The sequence below is a fragment of the Caretta caretta genome, chromosome 3, assembly GCF_965140235.1.
Source record: "Caretta caretta isolate rCarCar2 chromosome 3, rCarCar1.hap1, whole genome shotgun sequence".
Classification (NCBI taxonomy): Eukaryota; Metazoa; Chordata; order Testudines; family Cheloniidae; genus Caretta; species Caretta caretta.
Window position 1 is genome coordinate 99,904,082 of NC_134208.1, and position 19,474 is coordinate 99,923,555.

At 39.4% G+C, this 19,474-nt stretch overlaps 1 protein-coding gene across 1 annotated transcript in view; it reads right to left on the reverse strand.

The window, feature by feature from the left end:
• Positions 1–12,118, reverse strand: part of ARHGAP18 (Rho GTPase activating protein 18) — a 124,097-nt gene extending 111,979 nt beyond the window's left edge. The window contains exon 1 of the mRNA XM_048844601.2: positions 11,610–12,118. Coding sequence (XP_048700558.1) covers positions 11,610–11,653 — 44 coding nt within the window. The 5' untranslated portion in view covers positions 11,654–12,118. The remainder of the gene's footprint in view (positions 1–11,609) is intronic.
• Positions 12,119–19,474: the final 7,356 nt, after the last annotated feature.

Sequence of the window (19,474 nt, forward strand, 5' to 3'; positions counted from 1 at the left end):
TACTAAAGTAGATGCCAAAAAGAAATAAGAATATATCGTGTGCCATAAGACTATGCATTTAATTGATTTCTGCCGTAATAAGGACCCAAATTAATTAAATACAAAATACAGCAGCAGCCCCTCAGCTCACCATGGTGCAGGCAGCAATTTGCCTACAGTTTTCCCATTCAATTAAATAGGAAACAGTTGATAGTTGTCTCGTGGTAATGTGAATAACTGTTGGAAAGGAGGGATTATAGAATTCTAGTCATCTTAATGCTAGTGCATGAGCATTAAAGGAGACTTTTCTTGCATTGCAAATGACTAACATAGAGAAAACTGACATTCGCCTCAGCTTCTAAAATCTTAACTAAGATTCTGATAACTGTGTTATAGATAAAGTAATGGTTCATTTAGTAAACATATCATGCATGGCTTACAGGACGGCCCTTTTTTGTTTTCAAAAGCCTTTCAGATGGATGGCAACATTAAGCTAAAACATGTCTAATCGGTATCTGCACACTGGGTTTAAAGACACATTTTGAAAGAGAACATAATACTCCTTAGTGCAAAAGTACTGCATTAAATCTATTATATATGGTTCAACATTATTTCCTCTTAAGCAAATTAACTGTCTTTGCGGCTTTACCTTGTACAGTGTATGCTCTGCTTGTTGAGTGAACAAATGCAAAGTAAACTGAAAACTGGCATTCATGAGAGTGAAGTTAAGTGTGCACAAGCTATCCTGGCCTAGTAGGAGTATGGCTCAAGAGGGGAGCGAATACCCTGGCACTGTAAGCCAATTTTTCTCAAGACCTGCCTGTTCTCCAACCAGATCTCATGCCATTTTTACCCTGCATTCTAGAAGGTAAGAGTGGGTCTTTGTGGATCCTCTTAAGTACTGTGTGTACTAATTATCTCAGAGCAATTGATCATGTGTTGTGGGTTTTTTTAAATAACTAACCTTAAGACATGCACTAAATTAGTTCATGTCACCATTGTATCTGACAAAGGTAGATTTTGGTTTAAAATGTCTTTACCGATGTGAACAGATAATCCTAAAAACTTCACTTTTTTTAAAATAATAATTTAGATCCTTTCAGCAACTGATCTCTATAATTTGCCCCAGCTAACAGTGTGGTTCACTTATTTTGTTTCACTGATAGCAATATTACACGTATCATTTAACAGAAAGAAGAGTATTGCTATGCCATTGGTGGGGGAGGGGAGAGGAAAGCCAAGGACCAACTTGATACTGTAGGTAGATCAAAGGATTATCACATAGTCCAGTCCTTAAGTTTTATTAGAAATTGATCCCTTAACTGGCCACTGCAGGCTTTTTCCAAATCAAGTTTACTCTTTAAGTTTGGATGGTAACAGGTGGCAGTCTTTAAAGGTTATTGAAGGTATAAAGCATTCCATCTTACATAATTACAAATCAATACTGAGTCTCTAATTCCCAGATAACATGTTCTTTTCTCTCTGACCCTGGTGTGCTTGTATGTTCCTAAGGCTAGCTCTAATTGCACTTAATGGCATAAAGGCACAAAGCAGCAGTTAGGGAGGATGTTGATCTGCAGCTAAAGGTAGATACCAAATATAGGGTCGCACATAACACTCTGGCATGGAGAGCAGATGGGAACAAAGATGACTTAAATGGAACAGAAATTCCCATTGGAGTAGGTGGGAAATCAACAGCTCTCTGCCATTTCCCTAGTCCACTTTTGGCAGCCCAGATAAGTCTTCTTCCTCAGGTAACTTTGAGGGACATGGGCAGAGGAAGGGCTGTTAATGCAGGGAAAATCTTAGCCCCTTCACCAAAGCCTATTCCCCTCCTAGCTGATGGAGATATTGACTTATCAGTTCTCTTTCCTGCTCTCCTGAACTATCCTGCAGTGCAGATTGTAGTTGGAACTCCTATTAGTCACAAGTTCCATTCCATATCTGAAGCATTACTAAATACTTTTTTTTAATTTTAGGTCCAATTATAGTAAAGGTATGTATGGCTTTTTTAATTTGTAAAAGTCCTGGGAATTACTTTCCAACAGTAGTGATGTTGTGACTGTTCTCAACTGCTCCTCCAAAAGACCACCGAATTTCATACTTTTCTGATAGTCAAAAATCTAATAGCCATTCCCCCTCTAAGTTTTCATTGGTGAAATATTTTGCAAGAGCAAAGAGGGTTTTGATCTGCTATTCCTGTGCCAACTGTACCACTTAAATCAAGCATAAAAAAAATCATTTCATGAATAGTAGCTGTAGAATGTCTCTCTTAAACTTTGATTCCCACAGTCAAGAGTTAAATGTTTGTTTGCAGCATCAGTGATTTCTGTGCCAAAAAATATTGTTCCAGACATTCAAGTACATTCACTCGAGTTAAAGCTTTTCCAGAAATACTTTGTTTTTTTGCCATGCTCATTCATTTCAGAGATGCTGCTCTTTTGGCAATGAATAATTTTCTAAACGTCATTGCCATATCAAGCATCAAAGTAAATTTCATTCAATGCTACTCTCAATATAGCCAAGAGGACAAGATGACTTTCTTTGTTCATCCACACTAGAATGGACGATAAAATGGAGCTATTATGGACAGCTTATGCCTCGCAATAATGAGCCTAAACTTCCTGAGACTGCAGCTACCTCTTAAGTCAAAAGTACTTATGGCAGCACCATCGATCAAGCCAGAACTATTACAACTCCAAAGAGATACAGTGAGATTGGTTGTTTTGTTTTATTTAGGCTATGTCTGCATTACCACAAGATCGATGCTGTTGCAATTGATGCACCGGGGGTAGATTTAGTGGGTCTGGTGAAGATCCACTAAATCGACGGCAGAGTGCTCTCTGATACTCCACAGGGAATGAGAGGCATAAGGTAAGGAGATGCTTTCCCAGCAACCCAGCACGGTGTGGACACTGCAGCATAGGTTGACTTACTGCATCGACTCCAGCTATGTTGTTCACGTAGCAGGAGTAGCGTAACTAAGGGTATGTCTTCACTACCCACCAGATCAGTGGGCAGCAATTGATCCAGTGGGGATCGATTTATTGCGTCTACTCTAGACACGATAAATCAACCCCCTGAGTGCACTCCCGTTGACTCCAGTACGCCAGCGCCGTGAGAAGCGCAGGCAGAGTTGACGGGGGAGCGGCAGCAGTTGACTCACTGTGGTGAAGACACCACGGTAAGTCAATCTAAGTACGTCGACTTCAGCTATGTTGTTAACTAGCTGAAGTTGCGTAACTTAGATCAATCCCGCCCCCTAGTGTAGAACAGGGCTCCGGTAGACTTACCATGGTAGTGTAGTTAGACTGAAAAGTCTTAGTTAAAGTAAGAATTACCCCCGTGTTGTGGCCCTAAGACACAGATTGACACTTAACCCTAGTCATGAGTGTAAGGCCACACCATGTCTCCAACAGGCTGCTTTTGGTAGAAAAAGGAAAGGATCATGGGAATAGATATTGCTGCTCCGTTTTCTTTAGCCCATGAGAAAAGGGAGAGAAGATGCCCTAGCTCTTGCAAGAAGATCCTGCAGAGCATGGGGATGAGTGAGCTTGAGGGGAGAGGCATTGGAGGGGGAGGTCATTAGTCTGGTACTCACACTTTTAAAAGATTTCTTAGCTCTTTAGGACTGCCTCAGAAATCTCAGTGTTGCCCATAGCATCGCTGCCATGGGATGCCACCAGTACAATTCCCACAAGCACCGCAACTGTGGAAGCGACATCAAATAAACAGAATCAAATAGAGGAAGAGCAGCGAGCTGCATCCTGTCCTGTCCTGTCAAGGCTGACCACAAGGCAGATGTTTAATGAATTCTTAACCCCACAGTAGTCTTCATAAGTAGTGTGTGTTTTTTTGTTTTTTTTGTTTTGTTTTCTTAAATCAGTTTGAGGTTTTCTCCCTTTTCTAGAAACAATTGCTTTTACTGCATGGCTGGCACCGCTCTCCTAGTGCTGGACCTCTTTATGTCACTGGTGCAAATTCAGATATTTTTGGAGGGGTGGGGGGTAAATTCCAGTCCCTACCCTTCCCTTGGGGGGGACCCTGTTCTAATTCCTGTTCGTCCCCCGCCGCCTCCCTGGATCTCCCTTTGCCTGGGAGTCTCCCCAGTGCTCTGCTGTACAGGTACAGATTCCCCACGCGCCAGGTCATGATACCATTTGGCCTGGTCTCCTCTCTGTCTGAATGGAGGGGTGGCCAGGCCAAATTTGAGTGGTTTTGCAACCCTGTGCACCAGGTCACAATGCCATTCACTGAAAATTGTCCTTGCCACCCCTTTGTCTGGGTACAGAGGGGTACCTGGGTCAAATTTCAGTAGAATTGTGACCATGCAGCCAAAGCAGCACTCACACTAGCAAAAACTGACTAGGGCTTTGTCTACATGGAGAGTTGCACTGGTTAAACATATGGATTTAAATAAGGATTGAGTGCATCCTCCTGGGTGAAAACTCTTTTGGTTTGAGAGGCTTTTTTTTTAATTTTGCTTAAGTTGATAAGGAACTGTTTTAAGCTAAACCAAAGTAAGTCAAACTTAAACTGAACTAAGGATGCAAGTCTATGTGTAGACAAGACCTAAACTTAAACGCCTGGTCCCTCAGCTCTTATGAGCTTGTGAAGGGCTGCTTCTTGTGCTCAGGATCCTCTGAAGAAAAAGACATGGGAGGAGTTGTGAATAGCTCAATAAAGATGACTGACCACTGTGCAGCAGCTTCAGTTGGAAAAGCAAATAAATGGCTGGGCAGATTCATAGTGTCACAGGGAAGAATACAGAATTATAATAAAAGCAAAAAAAACTATTTAAAGAACTCTAAGGTTGTAAAATTAAATGGACAATAGTAAAAACTTCTGAAGTTAACAGGTAGCCATAACTATGTCCCCTTGTGCACAGGCATTACAATTCAGTGTATTAATTGTGGTCACATACAGTTTCTCAAACAAGGCAATTAAGGGCCTGTAAACCCTCATACTAGCAAGAAAGGACTACTAATGTGAGTGAAGTTTGCATATCAGGCTCACACAATTCAGTTTTTTCTAGAAAGGGCCAGAATGTGGCCCGTCCTTCATGCCGGTGCAAGGCAGTAAGGTGGCGTAAGGCTCCCCTTACTCCCTCACACCAGTGTGCTGTACTGGGTCTTCCAGGGTGCAGAGGTAGCACATTCTGCAGAGCTACTACATGCCCCACTTGTGCAGTTGGGCCAGAACGGGAGGGAATGGCGGAAGTGGGTGAAACCTTGGCTCCAGCCCCGCAATATTACCAATGGCATAGTTACGCAGGTCAGTTGGGGAACATACACTATGCCAAGATCTCTTGCCATGTACTCCCTAGCAAGAGCAGCAGGGAGACTGGGAGGGTTATTTCTGGAAGGGAAGCACCACAATGCTGAGCTAGCTCATAACATCATGATCTACCCTAAGCAGCACATCCTACAGTCGTTGCTCAAGCAAAACTCCTGTCTAATTTAACTAGAATTTTATGAGAGTGTAAGAATTCAGGACTGGAGCCAAAGGTTGAGGGATGAAGGAAGACCTGACTAATGGCACGAAGAGAGAAGTATATTTTATTCTGACCCATTTTTCTAAAAATATACATAAAGGGAAACTACAAAATCTGGCACTCTTGTGACCACTCCACAACAAAAGGCATGGCCTTAGTACTAGCTATTTCAATATAATCTTGCAGCATTTCCTAAATTCACTTTCTAATAATTCTAAGCCACTTTATAACAAAACATACAATTAATGCAAAATAAATACTAGCATTATCTTTCTTTTGTAAAAAGGCTTCCTATTTAAATGTATTTCACAATCTTGTTGTTTTCCTATTTCTTTAGCTTCATAAGTTTTAAAAACCTCCTAAAATAAAGAGAAATAGCACCCCACACAACCATGCTCTCATGAATTTACAGTGTCCTTTATATGATATACTGGAGGTATATCTTTGGTAGCATTCAGTGGCCATTCTCTCCATGAATGCTGTCTTGTCTTTTTGGGTTTATTATGTCTTTGTAGTCTTCTGTTTGTTTAGTGTTTCTTGGTGTTGTGATTTGGGGCTTCTGACTCCTTTGTTTGTTGTTCTCAAGTATCCATGTGCATCTGTTTTGATTTATTTAATTTTATATTTTCATATGGTACAAAATATTTATTCTTTGTAAATAATTATTACAAAAAAGAAAATATATGAAACCATCTGACTTGTGCTGAGTTTTATTTTTTTCGAAACAGCAAATTTTCACAGCAGAGTCAGCTATGGGCCTTATTTAGAGTTGGGAAGGATTTATATTTAATTGAAGAATTTAAAATATGAAATTTTTTGTTCTCTAATAAAGGTTCATAAAAAAAATCACATGGCACAGAACCTAAATATTTCCTTTTATAAAACATGGTGTAACAAGATGTTAGAAAAAATCATTTCCTAATAGAAAAGGAGTACTTGTGGCACCTTAGAGACTAACCAATTTATTTGAGCATGAGCTTTCGTGAGCTACAGCTCACTTCATCAGATGTATACCGTGGAAATTGGTTAGTCTCTAAGGTGCCACAAGTACTCCTTTTCTTTTTGCAAATACAGACTAACACGGCTGTTCCTCTGAAACCTGTCATTTCCTAATAATTAATAATCTGATTAACCACAAATTAAAAATAGACATTATGGCCCAGATACCAAAATGTGTTTAGGCACCTAAATCCCATTGAAATCAATAGGTGTTAAGTGCCTAAATACCTTAGAGGATCAGGACCCAAGTGTCTGATCATGTCCCACTGAAGTCAATGTTAGTTTTACCATTGATTTCAATAGGCACTTTACCATTCACCTCTTATTGAACTTGAGCCTATAACGTCATCAGTCCAAGTAGGTGTTTGTGTCTGGTATCTACCAAATATTCATACCTGACCTGCTTATCTGTTAAAGAGGTATGTTTTGTTTTGTTCTCAAAAATATCCTTCCTGAAATACAATGAAAAGGTCACTGCATCAGGCAATATCCTGTTCTTGCAGCTACCACCTTTAGGACCCTATTTCTGAGTATATTAACTACAGCAAAGTTCAAAGGTGAATCAGGTAGGCAAAAATCCAAACATCCTTACATGAGAATCTGCTCAGAGTTCTCTTCAGTAGTTGTTCCTCTGTGGTGGTAACCTCATTCTATTTTTCAGTAATTGCTGAATATGATCTCTATATGACAATCATCCATGATGTCTGTGGTATTTCCATAAAACAAGATTATCTTGTCACAAATTATGTAGCTAAAATCTTACAGGATAGGATCCGTGTCCTCCAAGTCCTCACTATCCAAACATCTTTCAAATGAAATGCCAGTGTAATGTTTGCTGTTTACTTGCATTGTAGTAGCACCTACAAGTCCTAGCCATAGACCCCACTGTGCTAGACAATATAAGCCTTTTGGGGAAGGGATCATCTTTTTGTTATGTGCTTTTACCATCTAAGTATAGGACAACACTCACCAGCTGAATACAGATAGATGGGGAGCAGAAGTTAAAAATGAGACTATGCTGATCAGCACAAGGCATTGGTCACAGCACACCAATTGCCCAACCATTCTCAAGTCCCCAGCCTAGCTTCCTGTTCTGTTAATTCCCTGCCTATCCAATTCCAGAAACCTGCATTCTGGTTTATATAAACAGACATTATATTGCCCAAATTTTGAGTAAGCAGAAACCTACTCAAGGTTTTGTGTTTTTTTTTTTTTTTAAATCATGGCTCATAAATGACTTTTTTTTTCTCTCAATTTCCAATGATACTTTATCAGTACATGTCTCCTCTTTGCTTTATTGTATTCTGGGTTTATTATTACATTATAAGACACTAGATAGTTGTAGCAAGTATAAGCACAATTTTACAGTGAGCCTAAACTATTGAAACTGAGTACTGTTCAACTAAATTTAGATAATAAAATATCAATGTTTATTTTTACTCTTGTCTGTTATACAATTAGTGTCTTTTAGGGTTGCAAGTTTCTTCTCGAATCTTTACTGGGAGATTAAGGGGATGCACCCAAAGCAATTTTTTGGTTGGATGTGGGTGCATGGCAGGTCCCTGCTGCAGGTGACTCTGAGGCTCCACCTACCTTATAGTTGGGGCCCTACCAAATTCACAGCCATGAAAAACATGTCACAGGCTGTGAAATCTGGTATCCCCCCATCAAACAGTGCTTTTATCCTATACTATACAGATTTCACTGGGTACTAGCACTTCTCAAATTGGGGGTCCTGACCCATAAGGGAGTTGTTGGGGGTGGGGGGCTCAAAGGTTATTTTAGGGGGATCATGGTATTGCCATCCTTGCTTCTGTGCTGACTTCAGAGCTGGGTGGCTGGTGAGCAGTGACTGTTGGCTGGGCATCCAGCTCTGAAGGCAGCAGCGCAGAAGTAAGGGTAGCAGTACCACAAACAATAACTTTGCAACCCCTCCCCCCACACACACAACTCCTTGTTGGGTCAGGACCCCTACAATTACCACACCATGAAATTTCAGATTTAAATAGCTGAAATCATGAAATGTAAGATTGATTGATTATTTTTTAATCCTATGATTGTGAAATTGACCAAAATGGACCATGAATTTGGTAGGACCCTAATTATAATGCTTAATCATGGCAGCTCATGACTGTCTGGCATGGTTGGGACATGGATGTCCCTATCACTTTTGTTATGTGGATGGAACAACAAGATTACATAACTTTGTTAAAGAATCAGATTACAAACCAGGTCTAGACTGTAATCCGTGGAGGCCCCTTGGATGCTTGAGTAGCCTTCCTTAACCTGTTATAAATCAAAGTATGAGCTGTACCTTCTGCTGTACATTGACTCAAAGTACACCTTTACTTGTCTCCCTGCTTTCAGATATCACCACCCTCCACTGCTCCAAGAGTGCAGCATTGTTTTCTCTTCCCCACTCAGACCCATTCAGAATGCTGCTGCAAAGATCTTTTTTCCTAACCAGTAGCTTTGACCGTGTCTCCCCTCTTTTTGCATCCCTCCATTGGCTCCCTTTTCTCAATCCCATCAAAAATAAGGTACTTGTCTTCATCTACAAGGCCCTTTGTGGCCCATTCCCTACCTAACTGCCATCTCTCATTTACTAGGGAAATGTCTGTTTCCCACCTCCAATCAGCCCACAATGCTAGCCTCCAATGCCCCCTTGTGCTTCTGGTCATACTGCCCCTCATGCTTGGGAGAAGCTCCCCATAAACATTCACAAAACTAACTCATTATGCTCCTTTAAATCCCTCTTAAAAAAATCTTTTTCACTAAAGACTACAAAAAACTAGACAACGGTTAGGCTCAGACCACTGCCTATCATGCTGACCAGCATTGCCGGTTTCCTTGTACTCTCCCATCTGTCTGTCTGTCTATTTGTTGTCTCGTTTCTTACTTAGATTGTAAGCTCGTTAGGGAAGGGACCATCTTTTTGTTCTGTGTTTGTACAGCTCCCGATCCATCACTAGGGCTCCTAAGGACTATGGTAATACAAATAATTAATAATAATAAATCCAGAAACTACAGAAGGCCCACATTGCATGCGAGCTGAGATCAGAAGGACCACATGGGTTAACTGTGAAGCCATATAGCAGGTCTCCATAGTGTTCCATTCCACTGGAGTGTGGACGAGTGAGGCACGATAGTGGAGGTTGGAGCACAATGAATGGGTCTGCAGATCTCACAATTTTACTGACCCACAAATACACATAGTAGAGGAGCAGGAGTGTACAGCTGTGATTCTTGCCCAGTCCCTCTATTATATACTGATTTGGCAAAACCAGAGCCAGATTTTCAGTTAGACCTGTGCAACTGCACAGATGCATTTGCGTGCTCTTCATTATTTGGGCAAATAGGCAAAGTACACTTTTGGATCATGTATTTGTGCATACACATTCCCAGTTAAATGCCTAACGTGAGTGTGCATGGGCAAGACCAGCCGTTTGTTTGCCTGATTTGTTGGGCAAAAGTGTGTGCATGCAAAGTGTGCATACATTGTGTGTTTCTAACTTTGAAAACGAAAATGTGTTTCTAACTTCGAAAATGTGCCCTAATTTCTGTTTACATGTAAGATTGTGCTCTTTACCTTCCGATTCTATTCTTAGAAAATATTCGGGTCCATGATTTTGTCAGTATTGATATGCTCCAGTTAAATATGGATAATACCTATTTCAAAGGAGCATTATGAGGATTAATTTGTTGTACTCTTAATGTTTTCTTGTGACATCAGGTTGCTTCAGCAATTATTCAGCACCTTTAAACTTCTCTACGTAAACAGTTCTTGTGGCATCAAAATGGGTTAAATTAGAAGCAACTCATGTTATGGACAATTAATTCTCTTTTGAGAACAGTGCTCATTGTAGTTATTTAGGGCCACTGACTTCAATGAGAAGTGAGGACTTTCAGCATCTCAGAAGAAGCCCAGCACCTTACAGGAAACTTTGCAGGATCAGTTTTATAAAGTTATCCAAAGTACATGTTTTCTAATCACTTCACCTCCCAAGAAAATGAAGTTTAAGTCTCTGGTGGAATGATATGCCTTTACAATCTATATAAAATCACTGTTAATATTTAAAATTTATTTTAAGATATCTATATATCAACATTTCAGGAATCCAGCTTAAAAATAACCAACAAAAAAACCTCACATTGGCCATTCAATTGTTTGTTGGGGGTGGTGTTTTTTCATTTATTCCTTCTAAAGATTTATTTTTAAAAAAATATTTAAGTTAAATCCAACATTTTAATGCATATTTTCTGTTTTGAAAATGTTTCACCATAAATGTCACTGCTTTTAGAAACTGGATTTCTTATCAGGAATATGCTCCCTTAAGTGTCTTGTAATTCCTTTGATCTTTGACCACTGCAATATAATTGTTTACCTGATCACACAATACATCCTTGTATATTTGTACCCTTGCTTTCTGTCCATGGGAGTCAACAATATTTGTATTCATATTTCAGATTCTAAAGGGAGTAGTTTTAAGAAAAATTGGCTCAGCAATGTGATCTCTCCATGGCTATATTTAAAAGGGGGGGGGGGAACTGAAGCAAGCTTATTTAATCCATTCAGTTAGAAGGGTGCTAGCCAAGTACACTATTACGGTGATTACAGACCTCTGATATAAAACAATAGCTATCACATTTTAAAAAAATCCTTAAACTATTTATTGTAATGAGTTTTCAATAAGCTAATAATATAGTATTGTATATATAATAAAACAATTTAAGTCTATCATTTGTATTTTTCCTCCTTTATAAATTAATGCCCTTCACAACTACAGGATATGACATGGAAAATGGTTGTGGTTTTTCACCTCTATTTCACGAAACTAGAAGCAAGTGAGATGACAGCTGCAAAAGTTGCTCTCCTGTTTTCTATTAGGAACAACCCAGCATGCGGAAAATAACCTACCAGTTACCATTATACTTGCAAAGTTAGTACCACTTAGGGGAATCTATCCCAGGTTGCATTCAACCATCACCCCAGGAGAGAGTGGGTGGCTGGTGGTGGCAACTGGGCACTGGGTGCATTTGGTAGGAAGGGTGTGTGTAGGCAGAGTGGAGGTGTGGGTGGGTGGCAAGGGATGTTTGGTGGTGTGTGTGTCTCAGAGCCAAATGTGTCCTCTCTTACCTTAGATGCAAGTAATGCACCAGCTTGGTTACCACAGTAACCATCTTGCTGGAGTCCAATGTCTCAGCCTGTGGCACGGGAATCCCAGAACCAAGAGAAGGTCAAAGCTGCCAATGGACTCCTCCTCCTCCTCCTCCCCAGGCGGCTCGCTCCTGGCTGCTGCCTTCCTCCTTTGTCTCCCTCAGGACCAGGCACTACGGGGGCGGCGGCGGCGGCTTTGCCTCTGGCGCTTTCACCCGCCCTGCAGGCTTAGCGCCGCCGAGCCCGTGCCTGCTGCTCATCCCTGCCGCGCGGACAGGACCCGGAGGGCGGAGGAGGAGCGGGGCTCGCAGAGCTGCGGGCACCAGGCGGGCGTGTGGCAGGAGCTGCGGCTAGGCCCCCTCCCCCGCGGAGCTGCACCTCGACCTACAGCACCGCCTCTCCGCCGCGGGGGCAGCCTTTGGACCCCAATGAGCACCCGAGTCTCCCGCCATTTCCTCCGCAGACACCCTGTGGGGTGGCGCTGGGCTTTGGCTGACTCAGTCAGCTCAGATCCCGTTAGGGATCGAAACGCTTTGATTGCGCATTCATTTAAAATGTGTCGAACACAATATTAATGCACGGCACCTTACACGAGCAAAGCTTACGCTGGCATGACTGAAATCCCCACAAGTCCATTTCGGATTGTTTTTGGAGACACCCTTCATCCCTTTTCTCCTCTCCTCTGAGTGTCTTTCTGTTTTCATGCCTCAAATTAAAAGCCAGGCACCTGTACCAGGAAAAAGGGGAAGATAAGATTTGCAGAGTCAGGCAATAAGCCTAGGAGAGACTGGAGTGATTTCTAACCAAACATCCCAGTTTAAGCCCCTGAAAGCTGGGTGTATTTGTTGCCTACTTCACTTCATATTTTGCACCATAGGGTGCCTCATGGGATAGGTGTTTATCTATAACAGCTTTTGCAGTAGCTAAAACTATACATTAGGTCAAGATTTTCATTCTCCACCTGTTGTGGCATGCTCACAACTTGCAGTAGAAATGTAAGGTGTCTTTCCCAGACCTGAAGAAGAGCTCTATGTAAGTGCCAAAGCTTGTCTGTCTCTCTAACAGAAGTTGGTCCAATAAAAGATATTACCGCAACTACCCTATCCCTCCCTCCCCTCTCTCTATAGATATAGATATTACAGGCATAATATCTAGGTTAAAATATCTGAAATTATATATAAGCGGGGAATATCAAGTAGAAGTAGGAAAGTATTGTTACTACTGTATATGGAATTAGTGAAACTGTTCCTGGAATACTGTGTCCAGTTTCCGTGCCCACACTTTTAAAAGGATTTGGAAAAACTGAAAAGGGTTCCGCAAAGAGCTTCACGAATGATTCAAGTACTGGAAAACCTGTCCTACAGTGAGAGACTAAAGAAGTTCAATCTATTCAGTTCAACAAAGAGAAGGTTAAGAGGTGACTTGATCATGATCTGTAGGTACCTTTGGAAGGAGATTTGTGATAGTAGCAATCTCTCTTTAATTTAGCGGATAAAGGCATAACAAGAACCAAAGGCAGCAGAAGCTGGACAAACTCAACTAGAAATAAAGTGTGTTTTGTTTTGTTTTTTGTTTTTTGTTTTTTTTACAATGAGGCTATTTAACCATTGGAATAATTGACATAAATATGTGGTGGATTTTCTATCACTTAGTCTTTCAGTCAAGACTTGGGCATCTTTATAAAAGACATACTCTAGCTCAATCAGACATCATGAGCTTGATGCAAGAATTACATGGTGAATTTCTATGCCCTAAAGTATTGTAATGGTCGCTTCTGGTCATAAAATCTATGAACATCAATTTAAAGCACTCAAAAGTTAGGAAATGTCAGATTTATAGTAGTTCATGGATCTTAATTCTAACTCCTTATGCATCCTGTGTACTGAATGAGGCAGGCCAAATAGAAAAAATAGTATGTAATGTAATTAAAGAGTGCATCATAGTCTATACACACAAAGAAAATTTAAGGTTGCATGGGCATCCATCTGGCATTTTCTAACTTTAGATTGCTTGACTTTACAAAAGAAATAGTATTTTTCATTCACCTAATACAAGTACTGTAGTGCAGTCTCTTTATCATGAAAGTTGAACTATCAAAAGTAGAATTATATACCAAAAAAAACCCGCATGTTTTATTTTTGAAATGTAAAATGTTAGAGCCTACAAGTCCACTCAATCCTACTTCTTGTCCACTCACACAAACAAGTTTGTTCACATTTGCAGGAGATAATACTACCTGCTTCTTGTTTACAACATCTCCTGAAAGTGAGAATAGGCGTTTGCATGGCACTGTTTTAGCCAGCATCGCAAGATATTTACATGCCAGATGCGCTAAGGATTCACAAGTCCCTTCGTGTTTCAACCACCATCCCAGGGGACATGCTTCTATGCTGATGACGGGTTCTGCTTGATAACAATCCAAAGCAGTGTGGATCAGCGCATGTTCATGTTCATCATCTAAGTCAGATGTCACGAGCTGAAGGCTGATTTTCTTTTTTGGTGGTTTGGGTTGTGTAGTTTCCGCATCAGACTGTTGCTCTTTTAAGATTTCAGAAAGCATGTTCCATACCTTGCTCTCAAATTTTGGAAGACACTTCAGATTCTTAAACCTTGGTTCAAGTGCTGTCGCTATCTTTAGAAATCTCACATTGGGACCTTCTTTCAGTTTTGTCAAATCTGCAGTGAAAGTGTTCTTAAAAAGAACATGTGCTGAGTCATCATATGAGACTGCTCTAACATGACATATATGGCAGCATGCGGGTAAAACACAGAGCAGGAGAAATACAATTCTCCCCCAAGAAGTTCAGTCACAAATTTAAGTAACTCATTATTTTTTTAGCAAGCATCATCAGCATGGAAGCATGTCCTCTGGAATGGTGGCCAAAGCAAAAAGGGGCATACAAATGTTTAGCATATCTGCAGAGGTGAATGTAAGCCAGTACACAGCCAACTGTATTGGCAGGGAGTAGCTTCCCCAGGCCAGCAATTTTAAATTGGGCTACCAGCAACAGCTGGAGCCCCGGGCCCTTTAAATCACCGCCAGGCTCTGGCTGTGATTTTAAGGGCACGGGGCTCCTGGACATCACTACCGCAGCCAGAGCCGTGGGCCCTGCCCCTTCTGCCCAAGGGTCCCCCCACTTGCTCAGGATCCTGGCCCTGCGTACTGGTAAGCCCCTTATGTTACTTTCACTCCGCCTATGCGGCACATAAACACCTTGCAATGCCTCCTACAAAAGTGCCATGTGAATGCCTGTTTTCACTTTCAGTTGACATTGTAAATAAGAAGCTAGCAGCATTATCTCCTGAAAATGTAAACAAACTTATTTGTCTTAGTGATTGGCTGAACAAGAAGTAGGACTGAGTGGACTTGTAGGCTCTAAAGTTTTACATCGTTTTGTTTTTGAGTGCAGTTATATTACAAAAAAATCTACATTTGTAAGTTGCACTTTCACAATAAATTTCAGAGTAACAGCTGTGTTAGTCTGTATTTGCAAAAAGAAAAGGAGTACTTGTGGCACCTTAGAGACTAACCAATTTATTTGAGCATGAGCTTTCGTGAGCTACAGCTCACATCAATGAAGTGAGCTGTAGCTCACGAAAGCTCATGCTCAAATAAATTGGTTAGTCTCTAAGGTGCCACAAGTATTCCTTTTCTTTTCACAATAAAGAGATTGCATTAGAGTACTTGTATGAGGTGAACTGAGATACTATTTTGTTTCATTTTTACAGTGCAAGTATTTGCAATAAATAAAAATAAAGTAAGCACTGTACACTTTGTATTCTGTGTTGGTTAAAATCAATATATTTGAAAATGTAGAAAAAGATTCAAAAATATATCCTACATTTCAATTGGCATTCTATTGTTTAGCAGTGTGATTAATAGCAATTAATTTTTTTTGTTAATCCTGTGAGTTAACTGTGATTAATTGACAGCCCTATATATTATGTGTAACTGTAACAACCAGCCAAGTAGAGGGGTCACTTCCAACTCCTCTGATAATTAGAACATAAAGTAGGGTGACCAGATAGGAAGTATGAAAAATCGGGACAGAGTGTGGGGAGTAATAGGCAACTATATAAGAAAAATCCCCAAATATCAGGACTGTCCCTATAAAATTGGAACATCTGGTCACCCTAACATACAGAGATAGATATGTAGCAAAGGTTCACAAACATTTTCTAGTGTTGATCACTCTTTAACAAAAGAGAGTTTTTTTTCTCATGCACACGTCCCCTTCTGATTCATGATTCCATAGCTTACGTCCTTCCATACTACATGGACCACCTCTTCTCCCATCCATAATAGCTTGTTATTTCTATGTGGACTACAGTAATTGCTAATGTACACAAGTAATATTAGGGAAGAATTTTATGCTTTTTTTTTTATTCTTGTAATGAAATTCAGTTTCTAGAAACAAAGAGCCAGAACCATAACATCATCCAAGTCTTTATCAGCAAGAAGGCCACGAACCATTATTTGAAAACACTTAAATGTGTAATCTCATGCAGGTAAACTTTTAATATTATTTGGAACAGTGTAGCTAAAAGCAGGTACAGTTGTCATTTCTTTTTTAGAAGTGGTTTAGATTCTGTACACTGTGTTGTAGTTTTGCTGGGGTAACCCATTGGAACTATCCAAAAAACCACGGGAGTTTCAGCTTATAGTTTGTGGTCTGTTATATGCAGCAATAACCATCTCTTGCTGCCCACATATCTTTGGCAATACTAACATACTTGTATAAATAACATCAGAATTGGGCTTTGTTTCTGGATCAGTAGATTAATAATACATATAACTAAAATTGTAGCTTTTTATTATAACTTATTTGCAATGGTTTGTATGCATCCGATGAAGTGAACTGTAGGTCACAAAAGCTTATGCTCAAATAAATTGGTTAGTCTCTAAGGTGCCAAAAGTACTCCTTTTCTTTTTGCAAATACAGACTAACACGGCTGTTACTCTGAAACCAATGGTTTGTAGTGTTTCTATGTGATGGTCCTCCTATCTTCCGACATTCAGCCTTCTTGTTTTAACTGATAAGGTCTTTCTAACTCTGCCTGTACCTCCTGTATTTCTCGGCTCTTGTCTCTAACTGGTCCCACCTATGTGCCCCTCATTCTGCCAACTCTGCTGATATTGATGCTCTTTGCTGTCTTCATCCATTTACAGTTCTTCTCCTGCTTTTGTTCTCCCTCTTCAGACTAGCACTGCCTACTTCTTTTCTTGTGCTTAATGAGCTCACTCTGCTCCTTCAAATTCTCCCTCAAAACTCACTATTTTTGCTAGCATCCAACAACTAATCTCCATGGGATTACTATTTGTAGCTACTTTTGCCCATAATAAAAGTATAACACAAAAACGTTAATATTTTAAAAAATAGAACAAGAATTATCCATAACCTAACAAATCACATCATCATAACAAAAAGTTGCTGTGCACAAAATACAGGGGTATATAGGAGTGGCCATACTGGATTAGACAGCTGGTACAGCTGGTTGAAACTTGAAATTTCCATTCCCCAGGAAATTCTGGCATTTAACTGTCCTTTCTAACTAAAATTAGAACAAAAAGTTGAAATTTCAAAATTTCCTGTAAAACAAAAATCCCCCCTCTCCTCACAAAAAAATTGTTTTGGAAATATCTAAGCAACCTTACTGAAATGTTTCATTTTGGAAAGGTCAAAGCATTTTATATTATAATGTAATAGTCAAAATTAAACATGTTGACCTTATAAAAACTAAGCACGTCTATAATTTTTCATCAGATTTTGACAAAATTGATCCATTCCCACTAAACATTTGATATAATTGAATTTGCATTTTCTGTTAGAAAACTTTTATGTTGGGGAAATTTTCAACCAGCTCTTACAACTGGTCCATTTATCCCAGTATCTTCACTATGTCAATGGCAAGTACCAATCGTTTCTGAAGAAGGTACATGGAAGCCCATAGTGGATAATTATGGCATGATGTGCCCACAAGGGAGATTTGTTTGTAATCCTGTTATTTAGTAGTTTATTCCCTAAAACCATGAGTTTACATCCTTTAAAAAAGAAGCTTTTCACTTTTATCTATTGACTTATCTAATGTAACTGTAGTAGTTTTTGTAATTTCTACATTTTTGGAGTGTTGCTTATGATTCTCCTTGTGTGGTCCATAAATGAGCATAACAGAAGAGACAGAGATGATATAGTTGTTGAAGAGGAAGTTCAATATAACAGACAGATAATCTGAGGTTAATATAAACAAATGTGGGTAAACAATTCAGAAAAAGTTCTAAAGGCAAACCAGGAGAAGCACCCTCAATTACTACCCAGTAAGACTTTCTCAGTCACAGCTGTGGCTGCACATGCTCAGAAAGGGATTCTGAAGAGCTCCATTCACAGGAGGAGTAGAACCTTCAAAGGTATTGATCCATTGAACAAGAGATTCATAATATCATTGCTAACTTTAAAAGAGATCATGTAGTTAGAACTTTTCAAAATCTAGGGGGAGTATATGTGATATCACAAGTATTGAACATATCACCTGCTCTCACATAAAAAAATCCAGTTCCTCTAGAAAACTGACATCCATTATTTAATACAATCTATGGACATAGCACTAAAGAATAGGTAGAAGCAGATTCCAATAGCAAAACTGAGTTGCTTTTTGTAACTTGAAGTAATTTGCATTATTTGTAAGAGGCTTATGTTCTGTAGCAACAGTTGTTGTCATTATGAGCTTGTACGGTTTATGTGGGATTTAGTCTTGGTACTTTTTGCATTCTGAAGAGTTTTTAATAGGGATAACAGGCTTCAAAATAGAAGCAAACCATAAATTAATAAGTGAACACAACTTTCTGTTTTTACTGCAGCATCAAAAAGTGACAATTTTTAATGCAATAGAAAAATGATTCAAATCCAGTTTGTATCATGGCATTTTTATGGATAACAGGATATAGGCAAATAGGTTATCTCTTAGTAAAAGTAGACAGCAGTTAAATGGCAATTTGTAGTGTCTCTTTACAAATTGGCCTTGTAAAACACACAATACTTTAGATTACTGAGGAAAGCTAATTATAAAGGACATATTTCAAATGTTAAAATGGAATAATTGTTTTGAAAAGACAATGGTGTTTTTTAATAAATCTGGCTTTCTAAGGATCTCACATAGCGTATTTATGGATGTAATTCCATGAAAAGCATGTGGACCACAGTATTTTCTAAACTATTTCTGTATAAATGATTCTTTTTTCACATTTGTCAATCTGTTTCTTTATTGGTAGTCAGTTGTCATTTTCATTCGCTAAATTCACGAGATGCAAGCAGAATCCATATGAAAAGAGCAATCTAACACTTACATGTAAAATGAAACTTCAGGGGGGAAAAAGGCATTTTGCAAAGGACAAAGGTGCAGCCTCAAGGTAACAGCAAGACATCAGTTCTCAGTGCTGGAAATTAACATCATGTTTTACATAATGATACTCTTTACTGATCATTAAAATAACATAGTTACCTGGGCAACTGGAATATTCTACTAATGTTAACTAGGGATATATAATTCTAAAAATATATATACAACAATGTGAGGTGTTCACCGCCACCACACCTGCCCTTTTAGAGCAGGAATTTTTCAATGAAAAATGCCTTTTTGACTAAGCGGAAATTTTTGTGAGAAAAATTCAATTTTCATCAGTCTTTAGAGTTTCCATTTAAAAAAACCCAAGAATTTTTCACTTCTTGACAACTGAAAACTGAGAAATTGTTAACTTGAAAAACTTCAAAGAAAATGAAAATGTCTTGCTTTTGTCAAATATTTTCACAGATAATAAAATACACTTCCTGATCAAGACAAATATTGAT